Genomic DNA, 15,134 nt, shown 5'->3' with positions numbered 1-15,134 from the left:
TACACGCTGCGACATTGCTAGCCGATGCTATCGATGGCGAGCGTGATAGCACCCGCCCCTATCGTTATGCCGATATTTGGTGATCGCTGCCGCAGCGAACATTATCGCTACGGCAGCGTCACATGCACTTACCTGGTCGGCGTCGTCGCTGTGACTGCCGAACAATCCCTCCCTCAATGGGGAGGGACGTTCGGCATCACAGCGACGTCACCATAACGTCACTAAGCGGCCGGCCAATCATAGCGGAGGGGCGGAGATGAGTGGGACGAACATCCCGCCCACCTTCTTCCTTCCTCATTGCTGGCGTGTGGCAGGTAAGGAGAGGTTCCTCGTTCCTGCGGCGTCACACGTAGCAATGTGTGCTGCCGCAGGGACGAGGATCAACTTCGCCCACGCGACAGCAGCGATATTTGAGAATGGACCCCCATGTCAACGAGGAGCGATTTTGTACGTTTTTGCAACGATTCAAAATCGCTCCTAGGAGTCACACACAACGAGATCGCTACTGCGGCCGGATGTGCGTCACAAAATCCGTGACCCCAACGAGATCGCTGTAGCGATCTCGTAGCGTGTAAAGCCCGCTTTAGAATGCTAAAATGGTCCATACATCTGACAAGGGGGAGGGGGGGCCCAGGCTTAAAAACTCTGCACCGGGACCCATCAGACTTTAGTTACGCCACTGATCCTAAGTCATATAGCAAGGCTAGTTTAAAAGGTTGATATTGACTTTTAAGATTGCTACTTTTGGCTGCTGCATGCAATGATGATCGTAAACAGATCAAGCAACTGACAGAATCTATGGATGGTAGGCTGTTGAGTGTCATCATAAAGAAAGGTGGCTATATTGGTCACTAATTTTTGGGGGTTTGTTTTTGCATGTCAGAAATGTTATTTCTAAATTTTGTGCAGTTATATTGGTTTACCTAGTGAAAATAAATAAGTGAGATGAAAATATATTTGGTTTTTATTAAGTTGCCTAATAATTCTGCACAGTAATACGGTAGTTACCTGCACAGATATCATCCTAAGATAGCCAAATCTAAAAAAAAAAAAAACCACTCCAACTTCCAAAAATATTAAGCTTTTTTTTTTTTTTTTTAACTTCGTTTTATTAACAATTTCAAACATGGTACAACTGACATATGCCATATAAAAATAGCTCAGTATAGAGATAGTAATATTTGAATATAACAATGAACAGTCATATAAAGTCCATAATATCTTTAGCACTTTAGATAGAACAATGTTATTGTCCATGCTTCTTATCATTTGCATATATATATAATTTTATATTGAGCATAAGAACAGCTGTAACTATCAGCATGACCATATTTTGAAAACAAGATAGTAAGAGGAATAGAAAAAGGAAGAAAGAAAGAAAGAACAACAGCCACATTGCATTATTATATCTCAATATACCATTGGACAGTGTTTCATATCCAAACATCTAACGGGAACCACCAATATCCGCATAATCTCCCTCAAACCTCCGCAAGTGTGTCTGGAGAAGAATTCCACAAACCCCAGATTTTGTTAAATTTTCCCAGGCACCCCCTATTATAATATACCACCCGCTCATAGACTATGGTTGCATTGACTAGTTTAACCCACGACCGCACATGTGGATTCGAATCTCCCATCCACCTCAGAGCTATTAATTTCCTAGCCAGAATACAATGCCTCTCTGAGGAATATTGTCATGTAATGATCCCAGAACTCTTCCTCCATTACCCCAAACAGGCATATCAAAGGGTCACACAAAACAGGAATCGACACAATCGATGTCAGCAGAGATGTGACTCCCCGCCAGTACGAAGATATATTGGGACAGATAAAAATATTAAGCTTTGATATTGAGAACATTGTTGTTGATCAATAATTAAAAAAATCCTCTAAAATACAACTTGCCTAATAATTCTGCACACGGTGTATGTGTATACTGCAAACATACGGTAAACCCAGTAACTCACTGGAGACATTCTCGCTGAGTGTAGTCTTTCAAAGGCATTTTTCTTCTCCATTCATCTCAGGCCGCTATGAACACTTTTTTGATCCATGCCACTCTGCTGTAGACTGCAGCACAGAGACATCATTGACGTATTGCTTTTCCAGCACCCTCCTCACAATCCCCACCTTTAGATAATCCATATAGGCCCCAATTTATCAAAGCAATTTTGCCAGAATTTTACATGGAGGTGCAAAACAGAATTTTTGCTCCGGGTGCAAGAAAACTTTGTGTCTGGGATAAACTGAAACTACTGTATATATATATCACATAGGATACACTGAAACTGCTGCATATACAGTACCTTGAAAAAGTATTGATACCCCATGAACTTTTATACTTTTTTTTCAAGTTGCAACCATAAACTTATATGGATTTTATTGGAATTTTTATGTTATATACCAACATAAAATAGCAAGTATTTGTGAAGTTTAAAAGAAATGATACATGGTTTTCTAAATATTTTAAAAATATATATCTGAAAATTGTGACAATGGAGGACTATGGGGATGCACATTATACTATATGGGGGGCTATAAAGATGCATAATACTATATGCAAGACAAAATGGAGACCATTATACTATATGGAAGGCTATGTCAAGGCCATTATAATGTTTGGAGGGCTATGTTGGGCCATTATAGTTGGTGACCTATTTGAGTGTCATTATACTGTATGCAAGGAATTATTTAGTGTGAAGTTTTGTGTGGGGCCCATTATACTGTTTGAAAGGCTAGTGAGATGCTTATGGAGTGTGGTGTGGAGGCCATTATATTGTATGTAGACCCATTATATTGCATAGAGGGCTTTGTTGGGCTCACAGTTGTGGAATATACTGTGTTGGGGGTCACTATACTTTGCTTGGGTAGTTGAGGGGGTACAGTAGGATCATCATACTGTATGTGTGGAGGAATTCACTGTGGGGTATCCTACAACTTTTGATGGCATTATACTTTAATAGTCAGCCCACCCAACCATGAGACCATGCTCGGAGTGAGATGATGCAGTTCTGTAGAAATATCCATCCAAAAGAAAGGTATTCCAGCATACAGGTATCATAAAACCAGGGTCGGCGTCAACATCTGGTGCACCTGACCAAGTGCTGGCTGGGGCCCTGGACCGCCGAGGGGGCCCACTCGCAGATGGAAAGGAGGTGTACCACCAATGGCGGCAGGCCACGCTGCCACTTTAGAGCCCGTAAGTCAGAGAGGCCCGCTACCAGCGCTGTACCGCCCTCCACCCCCCTCTTGCGGGCCCCTCCCCCCGCTGAGGATCACACTTTCAATTGTATCGGCATCGTAGATGAATTATGTGGAGCAATATGGGTGCATTGTTATATGGAGGAATGTGGGGGTTGCATACTGCTATACCCCCCAGAGCTCTATGTCCCTTCCACCGCAGTGCTGTATACCCCCCCGAGCGGTATGTTCCCCTCCACCCCGGTGCTGTATACCCCTCAGAGCTGTATCCCCCCCCCCCCCTCTGGAGCTGTATGCCCCCCTCCTCAGTAATATGTATGCCCCCTCAGTAATGTGTACAGTGCTATGCAGAAGTTTGAGCACCACTGGTCAAAATTACTGTTATTGTGAACAGTTAATCAAGTTGAAAATGAAATGATCTCTAAAAGGCATAAAGTTAAAGATGACACATTTCCTTTAAATTTTAGGTAAGAACTCTGAAAATCAAAATGGTGAAGGCCCACAAAGCAGAAGAAAGCTAGAAGAAAATAGCAAAGCGTTTTCAAGTTGCCCTTTCCTCAGTTCGAAAAGTAATTCAGAAATGGCACTTACAGAAACAGTGGAGGTCAGGATAAGGTCTGGAAAACCAAGCGAAATTTCTGTGAGAGCTGCTCATAGGATTGCTAGAGTGGCAAATCAGAACCTTCACTTCACTGCAAAAGTCCTTCAGGAAGATTTAGCCGACTCTGGAGTTGTGGTACATACTGTACATTGTTCTACTGTTCAGAGACACCTACAGAAAAATGGCCTTCATGGAAGAGTCATCTGAAGAAAACCTCTCCTGTGTCCTAACCATAAAATTTAGCATCAGAAGTATGCAAAATAACATCTAAACAAGACTGATGTATTTTGGAAACAAGTCGTGTTAACTGATGAGGTTAAAATAGAACTCCTTGGCCACAATGATCAAACCAAATGTTTGGGGCAAAAAAGGAGACAGAATGTCATGACAAGAACATCTCGCCAACCATTAAGCATGGGGGTGGATTAATCATGTTTTGGGTTGCGTTCTATCCAATGGCACTGGGAACATTTCACGGGTAGAGGGAAGAATGGATTCAATTAAAGTTTAACAAATTCTTCAAGCAAACATAACACCATCTGTAAAAAAGTTGAAGTTGAAAAGAGGATGACTTCTACAAATGGATAAGGATCCTAAACACAATTCAAAATCCACATTAGCCTATGTCAAAAGGTACAAGCTGAAGGTTTTACAATGGCCTCACAGTCCCCTGATCTGAACATCATTGAAAATCTGTGGCTAGACCGCAAAAGAGCAGTGCATGCAAGACGACCCAGGAATCTTACAGAACAAGAAGACTTTTCCAAGGAAGAAAGCATGAAAATCCCTCAAACAAAAATTGAAAGACTCTTGGCTGGCTACAAAAAACATTTACAAGCTTTGATACTTGCCAATGGGGGTGCTGCAGGGTACTAACCATGCAGGGTAACCAATATTTTGCATTGGCCAACTTTATTTTTTGTTGTGAATTTAAAAATGTAAAATATATATATATATATATATATATATATATATATATATATATATATATATTTGTCTAAAATCCAGAGGATATGTGTTATCCTTAACTTTATGGCTTTTACAGATAATTTCATCTTCAACTTGCTTAATTGTTCAGAATATCAGTTATCTTGACCAGGGGTGCTCAAACTTTTGCATGCCTCTGTATGTCCTCAGCCTCTCCTGTGATGTATATACAGCAGTGTCAGTGTACACTGTGTGCGGCCATGTCTGTTAGTGACGGCCACCAATCAGCATGCCCTGGAGGAGCTGGACGAGAGACAAGTGGAGGAGGTGAATGAGGCTGCTGCCGGCTTCCCCATAATAAAAATATCTGTAATGTGTCTGTGTGTGTATGATGTGTATCTACGTATGTCAATGTATATGACTGTGTATGGATTTATGTGTTTATACTGTATGTGTTTTTCTGAATTTGTCTTTAAATATGTATATGTACGAATGCCTGTATGTATCTGTATGTGCGTGTCAATGTGTGGATGGGGCCCACTGAGACTCTTTCGCCCGGGGCCCACAAAAACCTGGAGCCGGCCCTGCATAAAACATACATTTATTCCAAAAGATGTAAAATGACAAAAAAGGTTCCTCCAAAATACAATTTAAAAACCATCTAGAACAATTAAATTAAATGTGTTTCAGACAGGCGTTATATACGGTAGGTTAGTAAATCAAGACGGTGTCCGTGCACCACACTATTTACACTATAGAGTGAGTGTGGGGCGAGGGAAGAAAGTGTATACGGTCACATACCACTGACATTCCTTCAGGTGACCCCTATTGCTCCAGTATTACAGTGCATTCTAGGGTGAGGACACATTACGTCATCTTCTCAGATCCAAACTGGAAAAAGAACCCCGAGAGCTTCAGAGAAGTAACTTCCTATATAGCCCAGAGCAGCCCCATCCACCCGGGATCACAGCCCCATCCACCCGGGATCACAGCCCCGTCCACCCGGGATCACAGCCCCGTCCACCCGGGATCACAGAACCACACTCCTGGGATCACAGACCCACACTCCTGGGATCACAGACCCACACTCCTGGGATCACAGACCCACACTCCTGGGATCACAGACCCACACTCCTGGGATCACAGACCCACACTCCTGGGATCACAGACCCACACTCCTGGGATCACAGACCCACACTCCTGGGATCACAGACCCACACTCCTGGGATCACAGATCCACACTCCTGGGATCACAGATCCACACTCCTGGGATCACAGACCCATACTCCTGGGATTACAGCCCCATACTCCTGGGATTACAGCCCCATACACCTGCGATCACAGCCCCATACACCTGCGATCACAGCCCCACACCCCTGGGATCACAGCCCCATACACCTGCGATCACAGCCCCATACTCCTGGGATCACAGACCCACACTCCTGGGATCACAGCCCCATACACCTGCGATCACAGACCCACACTCCTGGGATCACAGCCCCATACACCTGGGATCACAGCCCCATACACCTGGGATCACAGCCCCATACTCCTGGGATTACAGCCCCATACTCCTGGGATCACAGCCCCATACACCTGGGATCACAGCCCCATACTCCTGGGATCACAGCCCCATACTCCTGGGATCACAGCCCCACACCCCTGGGATCACAGCCCCATACACCTGCGATCACAGCCCCATACTCCTGGGATCACAGCCCCATACACCTGCGATCACAGCCCCATACTCCTGGGATCACAGACCCACACTCCTGGGATCACAGCCCCATACACCTGGGATTACAGCCCCATACACCTGCGATCACAGCCCCATACACCTGCGATCACAGCCCCATACTCCTGGGATCACAGCCCCACACCCCTGGGATCACAGCCCCATACACCTGCGATCACAGCCCCATACTCCTGGGATCACAGACCCACACTCCTGGGATCACAGCCCCATACACCTGCGATCACAGCCCCATACACCTGGGATCACAGCCCCATACACCTGCGATCACAGCCCACAGCCGCTGGACGCTGCTATGGGGACCTTATGGTGTCCTATGGAGATGAATGGCAGCGCTGGGATCACACACAGAAGAAGCTCTGCATGCTGAGTTGCTGCAGGCCTGCTCCATACTAATGTCTGGGACACCCCAGCACAGGACGCGGTGTCCACAGCAGGGCTGGGAGCAGTGGGAGGTGGCAGCTGTCATCGGGAGCTCTGGCCGGGAGGAGGAGCTGAGCCCAGAGATCCGCCCCTGGAGGAGGAGCTAACTCCAGAGCTCCGCCCCTGCAGGAGGCTGTGTCACAGGGACCAGCAGCTCCCTCAGTTACAGGAACCTGGGGACGTAGGAGAAGGTGACGGAGCCGTAGTGTGGAGACCGAACCGGACCGTATGGACCACCACAACGGGAAGGAGGGCGGCCAGCGTGGATGTGTGGGCAGAATGAGCAGCTGAGGCCAGGAGAGTCCGCGGAGAGAGCGCCGCCCGCACCGTCACCGAGCGCCGCCTCAGTCACCATGGAGGGCTCCGCAGGTGAGTGCTGGGGAAAGGGGTTCCCAGCTCTGCGGCGAGCACGCCGGCCTTTCACCCTATCATGTCGATACGTAGGCACCTGTAGGCCCGCTCTGCAGAGCTTGTCACACTACAAGTCCCAGCATGAAGCAGTCGCGGTTGTTGGGGGGCACCGGTGTAAATGGGGGATAAACGGGCACAGTATGGGGAGGAAGTGGGTTACAGGGAGGAGAGGCCGCCTGCATGCTGTCACCCGGCGCTCTCACATGGACTGGCCGCCCTAGCCATGTGCCGGCTGTGTTTACGTTCTGCCCAGCGCGGCGTCTGATTGGACGTCAGCCTGCGTGACGTATGATTACATAATGAGACAGGGCGCCGAGCGCCTCTCCACGTGAGGCCTCCGGAGGGGACGCGCTGCCGTGACCTAGTTTGTGATACACGTGGATTCCAGACTTCAACCCTCCAGCCAATCAGGACCGGGCTTGAGTGACTAAGCCCCGCCCATTCATATTCCTTACACGACTTTCCAGGCGCTCGCTGATTGGCTAGACGGGTAGACTTAGCTGTCTGGACAAGCGAGCACACGTGTGAGGGGCCGCGGGCATGAGCCAGGCCAGGTGACAGGGGCGGAGCCGGTCCCCGGGATTAACCCTGTGTGAGCAGGCGGCATAAGCCAGGCCTGGTGACTGGGGCGGCGCTGAGCCGGTGCCCAGGGTTAACTCTGTGTTTGTGAGCGGCCCCGTGTGTGTTGTGTAATGGACCATGACTGTGGAGAATGGCCCTCACCCGCCCCCGTACATTGAGGAGGGGGAGCCCCGGCTCGGGTGTTCTCTCCTGGTGAGCCGGCTGGTTCTGGGTCACAGTTATACCCTGATAGCGGGTCACCTTGTATTTGCCGGTCCCCGTCGCTCAGCAGGGTTGGTGCCGGTTCTAGGAGCTTGTGCTGGATCACTGGTCTCTGTAGACAAAGCTGAATCTCACAATATACAGATATTCCCGCATTCACAGCAGACCTCTGACCAGCAACACCAGGGTATTCTAGCTGATTGTTACATAATAAAAGATAATAAAGTGGGTTACCCATCACTAACAAACAAATGGGGACGGCACCACCTTGAATAAATAGATTATGGAATTATGGAAGTGTGCTCCAACCCATAAATAGAACACAACACATGGGAAAGAGTGTGCACAACTACACCAAACATGTACTGGAAAATCCAGAATAATGGAATGAAGCAAGAGGAGTCCCTTGTTGCATGCAAAAAGTGTGAAAAAGTTTATTAATAACACAGAGAAATATTATTAAGAACACTTAAAACTGGGGAAGATCAAAGGGGTGATCCACCCATGAACAGTTTAGCACATCACCACTGAAACCTCATGGAATAATACAGATGGAATAAATCACATAGGCTCAAACATAACAGTACCAGAGAACAGTATACAGCAATACATAGTCACCAAATGTAGGACTAACATAAATATGGTACAGATCAGAGAGAGCCAATACAATACCAGATGAGTAAATAATGAGAGAGGAGGTGTGGGTGCGCCTGCCCCACGCGTTACGCCACCATGTGTGGCTTCATCAGGGGTAAAAAAAAAAAAAAACAACTCCTGATGAAGCCACACATGGTGGCGTAACGCGTGGGGCAGGCGCACCCACACCTCCTCTCTCATTATTTACTCATCTGGTATTGTATTGGCTCTCTCTGATCTGTACCATATTTATGTTAGTCCTACATTTGGTGACTATGTATTGCTGTATACTGTTCTCTGGTACTGTTATTTTTGAGCCTATGTGATTTATTCCATCTGTATTATTCCATGAGGTTTCAGTGGTGATGTGCTAAACTGTTCATGGCTGGATCACCTCTTTGATCTTCCCCAGTTTTAAGTGTTCTTAATAATATTTCTCTGTGTTATTAATAAACTTTTTCACACTTTTTGCATGCAACAAGGGACTCCTCTTGCTTCATTCCATTATTCTGGATTTTCCAGTACATGTTTGGTTGCCCATCACCAGCATCACGTTACACGTCAGACCCAAGAGTGACAGCTGTGCCCATCATGTTGTTTTCCTAGGCCTTGGCTCAACAATCATAAAGTAGTGGCTATCCTAACAGGAGGCTATCACTCAGCTCATTATATGGGTCACTAGCTGTGTTGCCCGGGATAGTAACTGTCTCTGTTTCTCTCTCAGTCTCTTGCCTTATTAAATTGTCCCTTAAGGCCTTGTGCGCACTAGAAAATGGAATTTTCTTAAGAAAATTCCAAAGGCTCTGAAAGATTTCGGCACCCGCGGAAAAAAAAACGCACCGAAATCCGCATAAGTTTTGTTGCGGATTTGGTGCGGTTTCTCCGCAGGTTGTTCCCTGCGGGATTTCATGATAATGGAGTGAGATGCCGCAGCTACGTGCGGAAGAGAAGTGACATTCAATTCTTTTTGCTGCGGAAATCCCGCAGCAAAACCTGCAGCTGTCAAAACCCGCATAGTGCGCACAGCATTTTATTTTCCCATAGGTTTTGCTGGTGAATCACTGCAGAAAGGTTATGAATATTTTCTGCAGCGAAACATGCAGCAAATCCGCAGGAAAATCCGCCTAGTGCGCACAGAGCCTTAAGATCGTGAGAATTTGGCATCAATGTCTTAAAGGGAACCTGTCAGGTCCCATATGCGTTCTGACCTACAAGCAGGGTGATGTGTGGCCTAGTAACCCCTTCCTACCCATCCCTGTGTTGTAATATTGTGTAATATGTATTTAAAAAAAAAACCAAAACGTTTTATTACTTACATGTACCCTATGTAAATGATCAGAGGCTCTAGTCCCCTGGGTGTCGCTTCGCCCCATGGGCGTTTGCATAGTTTCCTTGGTATCACACCCCTGTGAGCGTGATACCAATAATTTACATGAGCGACGTCACCGTCGGCCCCTGGAGATCCTGTGTGCGCTTGCTGTTTGCGCTGCTTTCATATCCGGGTGTTTACTTGCCGACTTTACAAGTACACTGGGCATGGTCAGAAGACTCCTCCGGTTCTGACCATGAGCAGATCGCTTCTACAGCTGGCAGGTAAACACCCAGATAACAAGGCTGCGCAATGGTAAGTGCGCACGCACGGGATCTCCAGGAGCTGACGGTGACGTCGCTCATGTAAATCCATGGTATCATGCCCACAGGGGCATGATACCACGGTAAGCATGCAAACACCCACAGGGCGATGTGACGCCCAGGGGGCTAGAGCCTCTGATCATTTACATAGGGAACATGTAAGTAATAAAACTTTTTTTTTTTTATAAATTCATATTACACAATATTACAACACAGGGATGGGTAGGAAGGGGTTACTAGGCCACATATCACCCTGCTTATAGGTCAGAACACATATGGGACCTGACAGGTTCCCTTTAAGGATTCCCTCACATCTCCTTCAGTCCTTTCCTCGGTTGTCACCATTCACTTGAAATATTGAACCTCTCTTTCTTCTGGTATCTTTCCCTTTTCATTCAAACCGGCCATCATAACCGCCTGTGCTTTACAAACCATTCTTCAACCAATACCGCGCTGCTGACCGCAGGCCGGCCTCTAACCTCCCCTTCATCCCTAAACTCCTGGAGCACTTGGTGCACCCTCATCTATCTCTCAGATAATTCTCTTCTTGACCCTTTATAATCTGCTTTTTGCTCCTTATACTACTGACACTGCCCTTACTAAAGTCTAATAAACTATTAACAGTTAAATCTAATGGCCACTACCCCCTGCTGATTCTCCTGGATCTCTCTGCGGTGTTTAAGGCCTCTTTCACACGCCTGTGCATTTAATGCACGTGGGTGACAATCTGTAGGGTAGATCAGTATGTTCTCCGTGTGCTATTTGTGTGACATCCGAATAGCACACGGACAGCATGAACTTGTAGGCTTACCTGTCTCCCGCACTACTGTCACTTTCGCGTCTGCGGTCAGTGCAGTGAATATGCATGACCATAAGGAGTAGGACCCAGAAGCAACAGTGACCCCTTAAGACAGGTAAGTATAATTTATTTTAAGGGTTATGTGTTTTTCCGGTACATGTCACACAGACCACATCAAAGTACAGTCCATGTGACGCCTTTGCTGACAGCAGAAACCTGACATGTTGCCGTGTGGAGCACACAAGCACGTGTGTGCTTCACGCAGACATACGATCTGTGGGAAAAAACGGGTGTGTCCGCAAACCCATTGAATTTAATGGGTCTATGGTACGTGTGAAAATGGACGTCACACGTACCAGAGACACGGATGTGTGAAGGCGCCCTAACACTGGATCACTTGTTCTCCCTCACTATGCTCCGCACTATCGGCCTTAAGGACACCATTCTCTCCTGCTTCTCTTCCTACCTCTCTGACTGCTCCGCTGTGCAGCCTGTGCTCTCTGCAGCTCCTGCCCGGCTCATGAATATTCATGAAAGCAGGAACAGCCGACCCTGCTTAGTAGGTGCAGAGAGCAGTGGGCGGACGCTGCAGAGCCGAGGAGTTCAGCACCATGGACAGCAGGAGCGAAGGCAGGTGAGTAATGTCCATTTGCAATCACGGATTGCACATGGACAACCCACGTGTGCCGTGAATCACGCAACACGGAGGGACATGTGCGTGTTTTACACGTCCGTGAAGAACGTCAGTGTTTTTCGTTGATGTGTGAAACAGGCCTTAGGATCATATTTGACACAGAACATTTCTTTATTCCCTATATCAAATTGCTCACTCACTTGCTCATGTCAAATAGATTTTAAGAACATGTCCAAAATCCAACCTTTTTTTTCACCTTTGATACTGCACAAACTCTTAGGCGGGCTTTGCACGTTGCGAAATCGCAAGCCGATGCTGTGATGTCGCACGCGATAGTCGCCGCCCCCGTCGCAGGTACGATATCTTGTGATAGCTGGCGTAGCGAAAATTATCGCTACGCCAGCTTCACATGCACTCACCTGCCCTGCAACTGTCGCTCTGGCCGGCGACCCGCCTCCTTCCTAAGGGGGCGGGTCGTGCGGCGTCATAGCGACGGCAGGCGGCCAATAGGGGCGGAGATGAGCAGGATGTAAACATCCCACCCACCTCCCTCCTTCCGTATAGCCGCCAGCGGCAGGTAAGGAGATGTTCCTCGCTCCTGCGGCGTTATACACAGCGATGTGTGCTGCCACAGGAGCGAGGAACTACATCGTACCTGTCGCAGCAGCATAATTATGAAAAAGTCGGAGCCTGCACCGATGATACGATAACGACGCTTTTGCGCTCGTTAATCGTATCATCTAGGATTTACACACTACGATGTCGAAAGTGACGCCGGATGTGCATCACTTTCGATTTGACCCCACCGACATCGCACGTGCGATGTTGCAATGTGCAAAGCCGCCCTTACTGTTGCTCTTATTGATTCTCATCTAGATTACTGCAAGTCTCTGATTGATCTGCCTCTCACCACACTTTGTCCTCTCCAATTCATCCTGAATGCGGCAGCCAGGTTCATCAGTTTCACTGATGTTTCCACCTTGTGCTAGTAATTACACTAGTTACCTGTTCGCTACAGAATACAATACACATTTCTCATACCCACAAAGCTCTACACAGTTCTGCACCATCCTATATCTCCTCCCTCATCTCTGTCTTTCGCCCTACACATGAACGAGGCTAATATCCTCCACAAGCCGAACCTCTCACCTCCATCCCTAAGATTTCCCTTGTGTTGCGCCAGCTTTGTGGAGTGCACTACCTCAGATGATCCGACTAATGCCAAGTCCCCACGTTTTAAAATGCATCATTTTAGATAAATGTGTTTCATCTAAACTAACTAACCTAAAGCGGGCTTTACACGCTACGATATATCTAACGAGATGTCGGCGGGGTCACGTCGTTAGTGACGCACATCCGGCATCGTTAGTTATATCGTAGTGTGTGACACACACGTGCGACCCTGATTGTGCATTAAAACGTTGGTCGCATACATGTCGTTCATTTTCTAAAAATTGTACGTCAGATTGTTCATCGTACCCGGGGCAGCACACATCGCTGTGTGTGACACCCTGGGAACGATGAACACATCTTACCTGCGTCCCGTCTGCAATGCGGAAGGAGGTGGGCGGGCTGTTACGTCCCGCTCATTTCCGCCCGGTGTCCTCATGGCTTTTTATTCCGTCTTTGCTTTTTTATTATCACTCTTGCTCCACTATAGCCAACAGCCGACCATATTGCATCAGTAATCGCAGACTGGAGCCATAATTGGAGAATGCAGGGCTGTATCCTCATCTCTAGACACTGATCACATATCCTATTGGTACACTATTGAAGGGAGCCTGTCAGTAACGCTGCCCTGCAGAAACCGAGGCAGGGCAGTGTAAGGGCTCGTTCAGACGACTATATAAATCAATGACTACTGTACATTTTTTTGTTTGTTTTTTTAGCACAATGACCCATGTTATTGAATGGGCAGTACCGATGGCTGATTTCTTTTTTTTTCACTGGTAGAATAGGGGGAAAAAAGAAATTAATCTCAGCATGCTTTATTTTCCTATGGTGATTTAAGTGGTGATGTTTTTTTTTTTGTTTTAGAAATTTGTAAAAAAAAAATAAAAAAGTTTGCTTTCGTTGCCATATTTCGAGACCTGTATGTAGCATTCATTTTTCAGGTTCTGGGGCTGTTTGATGTCTTATTTGCTTACACCCTGAGCGGGCATTTTTTTGCTGATTCCATTTTGGGGTAGATATAATGTTTTGATCGCATTTTATTTGCAGTGTTGCGGCAACCCAAAAAAGTAATTCTGTAGTTCTTTTTTCGTTATACAGTCTACTTTCTTCAGCGCTCTATTGGGAGACCCAGACAATTGGGTGTATAGCTACTGCCTCCGGAGGCCACACAAAGTATTACACTAAAAAGTGTAAGGCCCCTCCCCTTCTGGCTATACACCCCCCGTGGAATCACGGGTTCTCCAGTTTTAGCTTTGTGTGTGAAGGAGGTCATACATCCACGCATAGCTCCACGGTGTGTAGTCAGCAGTAGCTGCTAACTACTCGGATGGAAGAAAAGTGGGCACATATAGCGCCCCCAGCATGCTCCCTTCTCACCAGATGGTGCTTGAAAGGTTGAGGTACCTATTGCTGGTACAGAGGCTGGAGCCCCACATGCTGTTTTTCCTTCCACATCCCCCTGGAGGGCTCTGTGGAAGTGGGATCCTTCCGGCCACAAAGCCCTGAGGCCGGGCTCCATCCACAGACCCAGAACGAACCTGATGGATGTCGAGCATTGGTACAGTCAGGGACATGGCCCTGCATCTGTCAGGTACTCGGTGTCCCCGGCAGGCACAGAACGCTCCAGACTTGCTGGGCGTTATAGTGCGCCGGGGACATAAGCAATGGGGTTGTGTCACCTTAGTTATGGCTGGGTGACGGGTTATGTGTTTGGGAACTAGCGCCGACCGCTCCTGCGGCGGGGCGCAACTGCGACATGCAGGGCGCCGGGGACAGAGCGCCGACCGCGCTTTTACGGCGGCGGCGCTCCTAACTTTACTTCCCGGCTTTTGCGGCCTAGCGCCGCTTCGTTCCCGCCTCCGCCCTGTCAATCAGGGCGGAGGAGAGACGCTGTGCAATGGCCAGCGCCGGGGGCTGGAGCTTGATTTACATGCTCCAGCCCCCTCACGAGGCACAGTGAGAGCACGCTTTCCCGCTCTTCGTTTAGGAACGCCCAGAGCCGCCCCTCTTCCTCACAGGACGCCGGCAGCCATTATTCATGCGGTCCGGCTGGGGACAGGCAGGCAGGCTCTGGGAGACTCAGACAGGGCGTCTGGCGGCCACACACCCGCTCTGAGGCGGGCGGTAAGCAGGCTGAAAGCCCCTCTTGTGCCACAGT

General features: G+C 47.7%; 1 protein-coding gene across 2 annotated transcripts in view; it reads left to right on the top strand.

Annotated features, from left to right (window-relative positions):
• The first annotated feature begins 7,042 nt into the window (after nt 1-7,042).
• NR1D2 (nuclear receptor subfamily 1 group D member 2) overlaps nt 7,043-15,134 on the top strand; it is a 46,468-nt gene continuing 38,376 nt past the window's right edge. For both annotated transcript variants that reach the window (XR_012724365.1, XM_075315288.1), the window contains exon 1: nt 7,043-7,277. Coding sequence is in view for 1 of the 2 variants with exons in the window: in XM_075315288.1 (XP_075171403.1) it covers nt 7,175-7,277 (103 nt within the window). In the remaining variant the exon portion in view is untranslated. The remainder of the gene's footprint in view (nt 7,278-15,134) is intronic.

This window comes from Anomaloglossus baeobatrachus, chromosome 6, assembly GCF_048569485.1.
Source record: "Anomaloglossus baeobatrachus isolate aAnoBae1 chromosome 6, aAnoBae1.hap1, whole genome shotgun sequence".
Lineage (NCBI taxonomy): Eukaryota > Metazoa > Chordata > Amphibia > Anura > Aromobatidae > Anomaloglossus > Anomaloglossus baeobatrachus.
The sequence above is the reverse complement of the archived record's forward strand: the minus strand, read 5'-3'. Positions and strand labels throughout refer to the sequence as shown.